Genomic DNA, 14,240 nt, shown 5'->3' with positions numbered 1-14,240 from the left:
TCTAAAATAAAGTCCCAGCCTCAAGCCAAGTCCTGCCATGTAAACAACTGGAGGTTTTTTTTACATCACAGACTCTTGGACTCAGAGTTCGAGAAGCTAGTTTTTACCAGCTAGTAACGACATTTTTTTATTGGTCTGCTACCTAAAACAATGACTGTTTTACCAAACTAAGGTTAGTAGTCTTCAGCTCAGTGTTATACTTGCAGAGCATATTATATTTTATGTATTTTTCTGTAAATTCTATATATCATATATAAAAATTTAATTCAACATATCAATTAGTTACATTTGAGGGGGCTCGTTAACCTCTTCCATTGTTTCTTAGTCCCAATCGGCTTTGTTTTTTTTTAATCAGGTGGGCTTCATAGACTACATTGTTCATCCTCTCTGGGAGACGTGGGCAGACCTGGTCCATCCTGACGCCCAGGACATTTTGGACACTTTGGAGGACAATCGTGAGTGGTACCAGAGCACGATTCCTCAGAGCCCCTCCCCGGCACCGGATGACCAGGAGGAGGGCCGGCAGGGTCAAACCGAGAAGTTCCAGTTTGAACTGACTTTAGAGGAGGACGGCGAGTCAGACACCGAAAAGGACAGTGGGAGTCAAGTGGAAGAAGACACTAGCTGCAGTGACTCCAAGACGCTCTGCACTCAAGACTCGGAGTCCACCGAAATCCCCCTGGACGAGCAGGCGGAAGAGGAAGCCGTGGCAGAGGAGGAGAGCCAGCCCGAGGCCTGTGCCATCGGAGATCACTCGCCCGACACATAACAGGGCAGAGACTTCCATGCCTTCTGTTTGTGTTTTTTGTTTTTTTAAGTAGAAACATTGTTTCCAAAGTGCATGTCACATGCCACAACTACGGTCACACCTCACTGTCATCTGCCAGGACGTTTGCGGAACAAAACTGACCTTGACGACTCAGTCTAGCGCTCAGGAATATCATCACCAGTTTTTTCACCTCCATGTCATCAGAACGAGGGGGACATCTCCACGAACGGCAGTGTCCGAAGACTGCAGCTCGGTCGAGCTGAAGAAGCAGAGAAAATCAACTCCAAAGTGTTTTCTAGGGAGTGTGGCTCATCAGGCAGCCCAAAAGTTGAGATGATTTGGGGGTTCTTTTCCTTTTTATTTGTTTGCAATATTTTCAGCAGAAAGAAGGCATTACGTGGACGGAGTGAAGCAACACATGGGTCAGGAACAGGACACATTGTGAAGCTGTTACCAGGAAGAAGATGAGCCACAGAAATTGCATAATTTTCTAATTTCAAGTCTTCCTGATACCTGACTGAACAGTGTGGTTCAGTGAGCTGCACTGACCTCTACATTTTGTATGATATGTAAAACAGATTTTTTGTAGAGCTTACTTTTATTATTAAATGTATTGAGGTATTATATTTAAAAAACTATGTTCAGAACTTCATCTGCCACTGGTTATTTTTTTTCTAAGGAGTAACTTGCAAGTTTTCAGTACAAATCTGTGCTACACTGGATAAACCTAATTTACAAATTTTACTTGCACCTTAGACTTCATAGCAATTAACTGATTTGTAGTGACCCGTTGTTTTATATACCAATGACTTCCATATTTTAAAAACAAAAGTTGACTTTATGTTGCAGGAAACCCTTTTTGTAGGTCTTCATTTACTGGCTTTTCGTTTCACTCCTTTCAGACACGCAGAGTTGCTCCCCACTTACATTTCTCTTCACCGTGTGCAAAGCGAATACTCGTTCCATAATACTTTGATGTGCATTCTGTCTAATGTGTCTCAAGCCTCATGGACACTCAGTTATCAGTTGGTGTTTTCTGAAGCAAGTGAGAGATATATAAATACCCAGTAGCTAAAATGGTCAGTCTTTTTTAGATATTTTCCTACTTAGCGTCTTCTGAGAACATTTTGCTGTGGCGATAGACCCTCATTTCACAAGTGCATGTCTTTGTAATAACCCACACATTTCATGCTCGTTTTTGTTTTCACAGTCATAGTAAGAACTTTTCCCCCTTGTGCTGCTTCATTATCAGTGTGTGTTTGAACCTCTGTCCACATTCACTGCGTGGGGTCTTATCAAATATATCACCACCATGCTGACTGATGCAAAGAACAGGTAGTCAAGTTAGAGTTAGCATTCTTTTCTGCCATGAGGTCATATATAATGACTAGCTTCTACTTTTGATTTACAAAGAAACGTTAACAGCTAGCTAGGTAATTTTTTAACAATATTAGCAGAATATATTAATGAAGACCAGTACAATGAATGCTCTTTTGTTTCTCTGATTTCACCATGGGATTAAGAACTGTATGAGGAATATTCCTGAGAAGTGATTTTAAGTGTAGCAATGACTCTTCCTTAAAGGACAGCCATGTAACATGTAGCACTTGATTTATCAGTTATCATGGATCCATAAGTATGTCTTGTGGAGAAGAGCTTCTTTAAATACACTGACAGAAAGAAGTTGATGATGCCCCTGGCACCAGAGATTTGGCAATATAATGCCGTTTTAAAATACTGGGCTGGGTAAGAAGATTCTGCATAAGTCAAATATTAGAGATCGCTGTTGGCTAAATTTAGCATCAAGAAATGTATTACAATTTTAGAGATTGATTCCCAGTATTTATGTTCAGTTGGCATCTTGGGGCATTTATTTAGTTTGGACTTCCTTCCCACTTCAGCTCTTAATAAAGTGTTTACCGTCTCTGTGAAGAGTTTGGAGCCCGAATAATCATTTTTTAGAGCGACATCCAAGAACCCAAGTAGAGGCTAAAGGAGTATCAGACCAAATGGAAAATAAATAAAACACTAAATAAAATTGTAGCCCTGAAAAACATTTATATTGGGGATGTCAAAAGAAGCCATCTGGGGACTAATCACTAAGTTAGCAGCCAGGGAAATGACCCAAGCTGAAGATAGCTAGTTTAATCCCCTGAGATCCACTGATGCTTAGAAATTTGGATAGAAAAATTATGTAGCTCCGATCTTTCACACAGAGCACAGGATAGGAATTGACCAATTAATTATCAGATTTCCACCCTCCTTCCCCTGTAAGAACCAGACTTTCAAAGAAAGTCTTATGTTTGGCAAGTGGTTTCACAAGAATATTTGGAAACTTGTTTCCATTTTAATTTTATTTGTCCCTGATGGAGGTTTAGAGGAAAAAGCAAAGAATCTAGTGTTTATTCCTTTCTCCAAAATATTCTCATTCCATCCCCTCCCTAATGCTTGGTATTTCCCCCACAGAGTGCCTAGAATCTTAATAATGAAAAAAAATTAAAACAGCAATATGTCACAAACAAATCCAGACCTGAAAAGATTTATAACTGCACTAAAAAAGAGAGGCTTTTTTTTTTTTCAATTTGTTGGGTTTTAATGGTCACGTTGTAAAGATATCCACTGATGGACAATCAAATTGTAGAAGAGACATAATATCCAAAAGATAGGGACTAGTGCACTATACAATATACGTCTCCTCTCCCTTTCCTTTTGCCAAAGTGTGCTTCAGAATTATACACCGCTTTAAAAAGAATGTCCTTTTACAAGTGACTTTACATTTCCTAAAATGCCATAAGAAAATGCAATATCTGGGTACTGTACGGGGGAGAAAATGTCCAAGTTTGTATAAAACCAGTACATTTCAGCTTGCAAGTTACTGAACACAATAATGCTGTTTCAATTTTCTTTTACGTCACTTAAAATTCACAAGAAAATAATGTAGATAGAACAAATTGCAGACAAGGAAAAAAAAACTTGAATGAAGTGGATTTTACAGAAAGCTTTATGATACTCTTTGAATGCATTATTTATTTTTTGTGCCATGCATTTTTTTCTCACCAAATGACCTTACCGGTAATACAGTCTTGTTTGTCTGTTTACAACCATGTATTTATTGTAATGTACATACTGTAATGTTAATTGTAAATTATCAGTTCTTATTAAAACATCATCCCGCAATGGGATGGTGTTGATATATTTGGAAACTCTTGGTGAGAGAATGGTGTGTATACATACTCCTTGTACATTTTCTTTTCTTCTATAAAATAGTCTTGTCACCTTAGAGCTTGTTTATGGAAGATTCAAGGAAACTATAAAATACATAAAGGTATATAAAATTAAGAAAACATAGCTGCAGGTCTTTGGTCCCAGGGCTGTGCCTTAACTTTAATCAATATTTTCTTCTGTTTTGCTGCCTTTGAAAGTTAGGTAGTGGTGGGGCTAGGGCTGGGCATTTCACATCTGAGCTTTGATCTGTTGGATTTCTGGCAACAGCTGGATTTTACAGAAACACAGACAACCTCTGGAGCATTCTGAGACCCTTTTGAGAGACAAGCCCTTAGGTACTTTTTGCCATGAAGCAGCATGGCATATACGTTGGTGATTTTTCCCTATCAGATACTAACTGAGCTACGTTAGTTAGTTACATTTGATTTTTTATTTTCAAACACTACTGGGAAGATATATTCTTGTCCAGTGATTATAAAAAGTCTTTTTTGGCTTCTAGAGCACATGGGCAAACGAATTTGATTTGAAATTAGAGCCGTAGGTCACGTGTGTTAGTAATTTATTCCTTGGCTTCCTGTCATGTTAAGGAAATATATAATGTGAAAAAGGTCATGTTTTTAACCCTTCAACTAAGATGAACCAAATTTCCTTACGTATGTAAATCCATGTATTTAAACACAAAGTTTTATATGATGCCAATTCACACGGCATAATGGATTCACCATTCTCTAGAATCTGTTTCAGCAAAACTTGCATTGCTTTAGAATTTTTAAATTCAACCTTGCACAGCTCCTAAAAGCTATGAAAAATTCCCAGTGGCCCAGCCCTCAGGATGTGTGACTTAGTGAAAGGAGAGATTCTTTTTCTAGAAAAAATGAGCCTCCTTGTATTTCCTTTCTTTCTTTTTTTTTTTTTTTTTGACACAAACTGTAGATTTTAGCAGCCCTGGCCCAAAGGAATTTGATTACTTTTGTTTTAAACAGTACAACGGGGACACTATAATTACAAAAAAACATCCTTACTGATTTTAGTTGTTTTTAATTTGATTTCTTTGGATATGTTTTCAGAGTGGTAAATTGTGTGTGAGCATTACAAATGATGATTCTTTTAGTGGTTTCATAGCCTCTCTTACAGCCCATGGGGATAGTACTGTACATCAATACCTTCATATGAAATTTTTATATGCAATGGAAATAAAAGCATGGGTTGATTCTGCCTATTTAATGACTCGATCTTTTACAAATAAAAGGTTATTCATTTTAACTTGTAGTTCAGTCAGCACAGGTGTCCGAGGGCCATGAAGATTGTTAAGGTGGGATAGAGGAGGATAGTGACGTCATACATTACTATTGATAGTCACAGTCCAATGAAGCCAAATTATGTAGATTAATCTTGCTACAGAAAAAAAATGCCAAAATTATGTAAATGGCCTACAACATTAAGCACAGTGTTTTGTAAACAACCTTGGGAAGGGGACTTCTCTAATTGAGTATGCTGGCATCCTGAAAGTTATTCAGATACTCCACAGTTATTTGCTGGGTTCCTACTCTGCAGACTACAAGGTTGTGAGGATTCATCGGGGAACGAGACATTTCTGCTTTTGTGAGCTTACGGTCTAGAAGAGACAAAGGTATTAAACCATCCCATACACAGCATTGTAAGTGTCCTCAGTACAGCAAAGAAGCTCAGGTGCTGCAATTGAGCAGGAACCTGACCTTGGTCTCTTCTGGAGGGCCAGAGAAGGCTTTCTTCAGGAAGCGATTTGGGGCTGAGCTCTGAAGGATCGTGAGAGGTAACTTGGCAAAAAGAAGAGCTGACACAAAGAAGAGGAGGATCCAGACAGAGAAAACATTTGCAAAAGTCCTGAGGTGCAGATGAGCTCCAGACCTCTGGAGAAATGGAAGGAAAACACTCCTGTTCCATCACTCGTTACTCCCTCACCCTGCTTTCTTTCCTCTGTAACACTTATCGCAAATTGACATATGCATCTGTTTGTTTATTGTCCGTCTCTCCCACCAGAACATAGCTTCACGAGAGTAGAGTCTTTGCTCACCGGTGTATCCCGCACACCTAAAACGATGCACAGTAGTTGTTTAATATTCGTTGAATAGGGACTTCCCTGGTGGTGCAGTGGTTAAGAATCTGCCTGCCAATGCAGGGGACATGGGTTCGAGCCCTGGTCCAGGAAGATCCTACGTGCTGCGGAGCAACTAAGCCTGTGCGCTGAGCCTGCACTCTACAGCCCACGAGCCACAACTACTGAGGCCACGTGCCACAACTACTGAAGCCCGTGTGCCTAGAGCCCGTGCTCCACAACAAGAGAAGCCACCACAATGAGAAGGCCGTGCACTGCAACGAAGAGTAGCTCCCACTCGCCACAACTAGGGAAAGCCTATGCACAGCAACAAAGACCCAACACAACCAAATAAATAAATAATATTTGTTGAATACAGACACCAAACTGATATTGGATATAATTCAATCTGGTGATCCAGACATTAGGGTTGATACCATAAAAATATTCTGGCTGTTTTTTTATTTTTGAGCTTGTCAAGATCCTAGATAAAGAGAGGTTACCGTTTTTTCTACCCTGTTGCTAACTAAAGACTCTGCCTCTTCCTCACAAGTTCTCCTTTTTTTCCCTGAATGGCAGAAAATCAGTTTTCATGATGAGGAGAGTAAAGAAATCAGAAAAAGTTTAATCCCTAAATCGTAACTAGAATACAGTTAATTCAATAGAAAGACTGTGTTCAGCCTCTTCACCATTTCCTCCCAACACCGCAGAGAACGACAGAGACTAGAGCCTAGAGACGACCAAATCGTGCCATCCAGGAAGGCTTGAGCAAGCCCAAGTCCCCTTCCTCAGCTTACGTCCCCAAAGTGAGACTCTGGGACAAAGGAACGAGCAGCCTTCTTTTCCCCACTCGTCCCCCCATGCTGATTTAGGCCAATTTGGGTGTGCTGAGCCCACCTGAGTTTAGGTCTTTGACTGGAAACATCTCCTCAGGTACACAGCTTTGAACCCACAACAGTAAAACATTCCACAGAAGAAAAGAAAACCGTCTTCCCTGTCGCCAGAGAGCACCACCCCCAGCAGGGATGCACTTACTTACAGAGCCTTGTTTTAGTGGAATTCCACCTCTGCATTCCCAGCTTTCTGATTTGGGGGCTGTTTCTTTCGTAGCTATTCTCATATCTCCAAATATGCAATGTCAGACTCAGTGTAATGGGTATAAATCTCAGCCCATGCACTTAAGTGTGCAGGATACCCTGCTTGCTTTATTTCCATCAATTAACATGGGCTTTACGTCCTCATCCTACTACAGTATTGGGACCTCCCATCTCTGTCTTTATTAGCACATCCCCTCACCCTCCCAACATAAAAATGCTCTCACCTGCAGCGGAGCAGAAACACCGCTCCTGGGTGTTGTCAAGACTGCAGTGGTTCCTTACAGTTTCTGGGTTCTTTGCTTCCTTCTCACGCATGTGGTGCCCGCTGAGGCTGGGAACCCCGGTTTGGGAGTCCTACGTCCTTATGCCCAACACAGATGCAAAGGATACCACCCTCCCAAAATCCAGAGCCACTCCCCAAGATAGTCCAAAAAAAAGACGGACCTAGACAATTCCTCTGAGAGCTGGCCACGGTCAGTAGGACCCAAGCCGCAAATGAAGTACATTCCATTTCCTGTCCGGCCTTATATGAGCTGCAAACGGAGTGCAATCCACATTTCTGTTGGGCCGTATTTTGGGGCCCCCAACTGGAGGGTTGAGCTGCCTGCACAAGTAAGAACTGACAACCTGTGTGCCCCAGGCAGGCAGAAAGTCACGCCAAGTTGGCAGGACACAAAATGAGACAAACAAGGAGGCAACGGCTGTTCCTGGGAGAGAAAGGATCCACAACCAAGGGCTCAGGCTTCGGAAAGGAAGGGAAAGCTTGAAATTTTACCTTTCTCAACAGGGCACTACAGAGATCCAAGCGAGCTGATGCTGGTAAGAATTCTCACCCTTCCTTGGCTTTTCTGCTGGTTTTCCTAGGATCCCATCTGCAGGCTCCAGAGTGAGTAGGGTTTCAAGTAGAGAGTGTAGCCCTGTGTCTGTGAGAACTTGACAAGGCTTTTCATTAATTTGAATGTTAGCTTCTCCTGGGCTGTTGAAGGGAATAACTGATAATAGTTGACTGGAGAATATCTGCGAGTCTGGTCAACCCTGGGAGGGGCCCTCTTTCGAGGGTAGATATGGGGGCATTCGAGTTGGAGTGGAAGGATTTGACAAAACCTTTTTTCCAGTGTCCTAAGTGAATGCCAATGAGACGATTTGTTTTTCTGATGGACCCCAGGAGGGTGCAGTGGGGGAGGCCCAGGTGTTCCAGGTTTCTGGCTTTAAAGCTGTTGCAGCTATAAGGTAACTGACTTGGTGGGCTTTTAGTTACGGCCTTGGGGTCTCTTCAGAGTGGAAAAGCAATTCAGTACAGGCTTAGTGAGTACTCAGGCATTGGAGGGTACAGGCGTCGGTAGGAATCACCTCTTTGGTCTTTAATTTTTCATTAGCCTTTTACAATGAATTTCAATGATGCTTTTTTGGAATCTTGAAGCTTTTGGAGGCTTCTACATGCCAATTAAAATAGATATCCCATTCTGTTCATTGGTTTGGGAACCCTTGCTTTCAGGTGCACTTCTTAAATGAACGATCTTGCCTAATTGGAAAGTTCCCCATGATGGCCGTTGTAATTCTAGGTTGTCTTAGTAAGATTTTGCCATTTTTGTAGATATCTATGGCTTCCTAGACCACAGTTCTTAGACTTAATATAAGCAGGTGTGCCGGGAGGTGGCACACTCAGGTCTTTGAAACTTGAGGATCCCGTTACTTTAGCTAAGCCTTGGGTCTCTAGGAGACAAATTAATACCTAAGGGGGATGTGCTGTTGGGCTAGGGCTTTTGTGGTGTTTCAAAAAACTTGCCAAAAACTGTTTAAAAACGATGAAAGAAGATAATTTGGGTGGTACGAATGGAGAACTGCCAAAGGGGGCAGAAAGCAAGGAGCTTTTATAGGTTAAAGAATAAAGAACAAGGAAGAGACAAATAGAAAATAACTGCTTGGCTGGGGACAAATACTCAACCTTGTTTGGGGCAAGAAGCCGGAGGCGGCCTGGTGTTTGAGGATTGGCTGACTGGATACACTGTGTTTCTGATCAAGAGGAGCATTTACAGGAACACAAAAGTTATGTAAGTTTTGGTTTGTTGATGTGGCATCTCAGGCAGGAGCCGCTCCATCTTGGGCCTAGAAATTTATTTCCACAGTATTTTGTACATTTCCCTAGATTAGACGTGTACATACCTCTCACTAGCTTGTGGGATTTCGCAGAAAGTGTGCTCCTTTTGGTCTGGCTAGTAAAGATTTAAGTCAAGACATCAATATTTGCCTGTTCCTTCTCCTCTAATACCAGTGGTCCTTGCACTGGCATCAGAATCAACTAGATTCTTGTTAGAAATGCAAATGATCAAGCCCCAACTCAGATCTTGGGAATAAGAATCCCTAGGGGTGGGTCCCAGAATCTGTCTTTTAACCAGTTGTCCTGTTATTCCTATGGGCCATAAAGTTTGAGAAACTCTGTTCCAGACCTCTTGGAGTTGTTTTTTCCTCTTTCGGTTTTGCAGGAAAGCAGAATAATCTCAACCCCCTTTCTAATTCACTGCATTTACTCAAAGGGATGCATGCTACAGCAGGAGTTTCAACAGGTGTCGCGGTGACAGCTAATGGCAATTGGAGGAACGGTAGAAACACACGTTTAACAAGCCAGTTTCCATCAAGCAGGAATAGTGAAGCCAGCTATTGGCTCTCTTCAGTAGCAGAGGAAACCTCAGGTTAGCTGTTACCATCATGACAGTTATTGACATAATTACGGGTTCTGGACCCAATTTCAATGTGGAGGGTTGGAGTGGGTTCTTCATAGCAACAAGGATTTCGCTTACACCAGCTGGGGGTCCTACAATTCAACTTAATTCTGGCACTATCCACCTGGAGATAGTATTGGATTCCACAAGGGCTACAGGACTCAGTACTAGAAGACACCCACCCTCACCCCTCCATCCCCACCTCCTCCACTTCAGAGGCCAGTGGCAAACTCAGGTCGTTACCTGCACTTCTGACGTACTAGCTGTAGATCGGGGGTTCCAGCGACACCCCCGTCTTGGGTTCCATTAATTTGCTAGAGTGGCTCAGAGAAATATTTTACTTACTAGATCACTGCATTATTATAAAGACATGTCACTCAGCAACAGCCAAATGGAAGATATATAGAGAGCAAGGTATGGGGAAAGGACAGAAGTTTCCATGCCCCCTCCAAGGACATCACCCTCCCCAAATCTACAGTTTTCACCAGCCTGGAATCTCTTCGAACCCCAGTCTTTTGGCTTTTTTAATGGAGGTTTCATTACATAGGTATGATTGAGTAAATCATTGGCCATAGGAGATTGAGTCAACCTCCAGCCCCTCTCCCTGGAGGTCAGGGAGTGAGACTGAAAGTTCCAGCCCTCTTATCACATGGTTGGTCCTCCTGACAATCAGCCCCCATCCTTAGGTGTTTTCCAAGCCACTATTAACATAATAAAGGACAACTTTATCACTCTCAACACTTGGGAAATTCTGAGGGTGCTTAGAGCTTTATGCCAGAAACTGGGAAGAAGACCAAATATATATTTTTATTTTAAGTTACGGTATTACATATCACAGTTGGCATGGGCTAAAGGGTGTAAGATTAAAATATCATTCAAAGAAGAGATGAGACAAAGGAGAGAAGATCCCGCCCATATCCTCCCTGCAGGGCCATTAGTGTAATAGATGGGGACTGAGCACCTTCACCCAGGCTTCAGTTGCCCCATTCTGGCTGTCAGTCACACAGAGCATGCCCCTCTGCTTTTGTAATTGGGTGAAACCCCACAGCACAGGGCTTGGAATCTGGCATCACAAGGGGCCGCCAAAGGGGCCACATGACACACCCAGAAGTTCAGAGGGTTAACTTCTTTTTTTTTGCGGTACGCGGGCCTCTCACTGTTGTGGCCTCTCCCGTTGCGGAGCACAGGGTCTGGATGTGCAGGCTCAGCGGCTATGGCTCATGGGCCCAGCCGCTCCGCGGCATGTGGGATCTTCCCGGACCGGGGCACGAACCCGTGTCCCCTGCATCGGCAGGCAGACTCTCAACCACTGCGCCACCAGGGAAGCCCTAGAGGGTTATCTTTGACCATTGGGAATCCAGAGATGGGAGGAAGCCAGGCCAGTTAATTTCTTTTCCTTCTCTCTCTGTGGGCTACTCTGAGGCAAGGTTTCCTCTTGAAGCCACAGAGACAATCCCTATATTCCTATCCAGTGGAAGCCCCTCCGAAGCTGCCTGCAGTGTCTCAGCTGCACCTTGTGAGGCAGTAGCCAGCGTAGAAACTTCCCATCTTTCCTGCTTCCCTTTTCCTTCCTTCCTTGCTTCTTTCAGCCTTAATCCTTTTTTTCTCACCCCACTGCCCAAGGGTTTGCACCTCCCAAGTAAACTCCCATCAATTTAATCTGTGCCTCCCGCTCTGTTTCCTAGAGACCAGGGGCTCCATGCCATGCTTTACATTCAGAACAGCAGACACATATATATATACTACCAAACGTAAAATAGATAGCTAGTGGGAAGCAGCCGCATAGCACAGGGAGATCAGCTCGGTGCTTTGTGACCGCCTAGAGGGGTGGGATAGGGAGGGTGGGACGGAGGGAGACGCAAGAGGGAAGAGATATGGGAACATCTGTATAACTGATTCACTTTGTTATAAAGCAGAAACTAACACACCATTGTAAAGCAATTATACTCCAATAAAGATGTTTAAAAAAAAAAATCAGCAGACGCCAAATTTGAGTATATGTGCATGTGCATGGCGTTTAAAATAAGACCTTTGGATATTATAAGCAGAGACTGTGCCTTCTTCATCTTTGTTTTCCTATAACTTAGTTCAGCATCTGTCATATAGGAGGTGTTCATTAAACAGGAAAAGAATGACAAGTGGGTGAGTAACTGCCTGAAAGAATGAGGTTGATGGTGAAGAATGGATGGAGCAGGTGTGAACTGGCCTAGAATGGATAAACAGGAACTGACACAGTCAAGGGGCCAAAGGCAGCTAGAGGAGAATATGGAAGCAACCCAAGTAGAAGTTGAAGGGATTAGTCCTTCTAACTAGAAACAAAGGACATGGGAAGAGAGATACTGTGGCGCCCTTCACCTTCTGGGAATTCTTATTCGTACCCACTGTAAAGGGACACTCTTGCTTGCCTACTCTATTATTACCACCCCATCCCCCACTCCCACTTCTTCCTAGGGAGTGGAAGTTGGAATTAGTTTGGGTCTTGTGAAGCCACGGCATTCTGGGGAAATTCGGCCCCTCCTTAGTCCCACAGGCTGATTCTGAACCTTTTATGAAATTCTTCTGCCTTTGCCAGTGATTAGGTTAGAATTGCGCCTTGCAGGGCCGCAATTCTAGACAATGAGATACAGGTGACTCCCGGGAAATTATCCCGCACTCTTACAAAGGGAGAAAAGGAAGGGACTGGGCTTTGGAAATGGTTTCTGAGGCTGCCATGGTTGGACTGTTATCTTGAGACCATGAGAGGAATTATCTGAAGATACAAAGAACATACTAAGGATGACAGAGTTGATGACAGAACCGGAGTCTTTGAAGATGTGTTTTTTTTTTGTTTTTTGCGGTACGCGGGCCTCTCACTGCTGTGGCCTCTCCCGTTGCGGAGCACAGGCTCCGGACGCGCAGGCTCAGCGGCCATGGCTCACGGGCCCAGCCGCTCCGTGGCATGTGGGATCTTCCCGGACCGGGGCACAAACCCGTGTTCCCTGCATCGGCAGGCGGACTCTCAACCACTGCGCCACCAGGGAAGCCCTGAAGATGTTTTTGAGCTGCTGAAATAATCAACTTGACTTCTAAGCTAATTATGTAAGATAATGACCAGTTTTTCATTATAATGTAAGCCATAACAGTTGGACCTTCTGTTACTTGCCCCTGAAAGAATCGTGACGAACACCTCCACTATCTATTCCAACAACATGGCAGGGAGTCTGGCATGTTGGGAGGCATGCCTGGCACAATGGAAATGTTGGGGCTTTGGCCCCAATTAGCTGAGTGACTGTAGGTGTGTTAATTGATATCTGAACCCTACTTTTTCTCATTTTAAATATGGTAATTATGATATTAGAATCTACTCTAATTCTTCACAGTGTTATGAAAGCAAATGAATTAATGCTAATCTCACTGTAAACTTTATTTTTTAATTTAATTTAATTTTTTTATACAGCAAGTTCTTATTAGTTACCTCTTTTATACTTATTAGTGTATACATGTCAATCCCAATCTCCCAGTTCATGCCACCACCACCTGCCCCCCACCCCGATCTCCCCACTTGGTGTCCATACGTTTGTCCTCTACATGTGTGTTTCTGTTTCTGCCTTATAAACCAGTTCATCTGTACCATTTTTCTAGATTCCACATATATGCATTAATATATGATATCTGTTTTTCTCTTTCTGACTTCACTCTGTATGACAGTCCCTAGGTCCATCCACATCTCTACAAATGACCCAATTTCATTCCTTTATATGGCTGAGTAATGTTCCATTGTATATATGTACAACAACTTCTTTATCCATTCATCTGTCGATGGGCATTTAGGTTGCTTCCATGACCTGGCTATTGTAAATAGTGCTGCAATGAACATTGGGGTGCATGAGTCTTTTTGAATTATGGTTTTCTCTGGGTATATGCCCAGGAGTGGGATTGCTGGGTCATATGGTAATTCTATTTTTAGTTTTTTAAGTCACCTCCATACTGTTCTCCATAGTGGCTGTGTCAATTTACATTCCCACCAACAGTGCAAAAGGGTTCCCTTTTCTCCACACCCTCTCCAGCATTTGTTGTTTGTAGATTTTCTGATGATGCCCGGTGTGAGATGATACCTCACTGTAGTTTTGATTTGCATTTCTCTAGTAATTAGTGATGTTGAGCAGCTTTTCATGTGCCTCTTGGCCATCTGTACTTTGGAGAAATGCCTATTTAGGTCTTCTGCCCATTTTTGGATTGGGTTGTTTGTTTTTTTAAATATTGAGTTGCATGAGCTGTTTATATATTTTGGAGATTAATCCTTTGTCCGTAGATTCATTTGCAAATATTTTCTCCCATTCTGAAGGCTGTCTTTTTATTTTGTTTATAGTTTCCTT

The 14,240-nt window shown here is 42.7% G+C and overlaps 1 protein-coding gene across 9 annotated transcripts in view; it reads left to right on the top strand.

Annotated features, from left to right (window-relative positions):
* Nucleotides 1-5,213, top strand: part of PDE4D (phosphodiesterase 4D) — a 1,204,091-nt gene extending 1,198,878 nt beyond the window's left edge. For all 9 annotated transcript variants that reach the window (XM_089908363.1, XM_089908364.1, XM_089908362.1 and 6 more), the window contains one exon: nucleotides 356-5,213. In XM_089908363.1, coding sequence (XP_089764489.1) covers nucleotides 356-769 — 414 coding nt within the window. In that variant the 3' untranslated portion in view covers nucleotides 770-5,213. The remainder of the gene's footprint in view (nucleotides 1-355) is intronic.
* Nucleotides 5,214-14,240: the final 9,027 nt, after the last annotated feature.

Source organism: Delphinapterus leucas, chromosome 3 (genome assembly GCF_059928025.1).
Source record: "Delphinapterus leucas isolate spDelLeu-1000000601 "Yukka" chromosome 3, BTC_Dleu_Yukka2, whole genome shotgun sequence".
NCBI lineage: Eukaryota > Metazoa > Chordata > Mammalia > Artiodactyla > Monodontidae > Delphinapterus > Delphinapterus leucas.
Note: the sequence above shows the minus strand (reverse complement) of the source record. Positions and strands in the feature narration are given on the sequence as shown.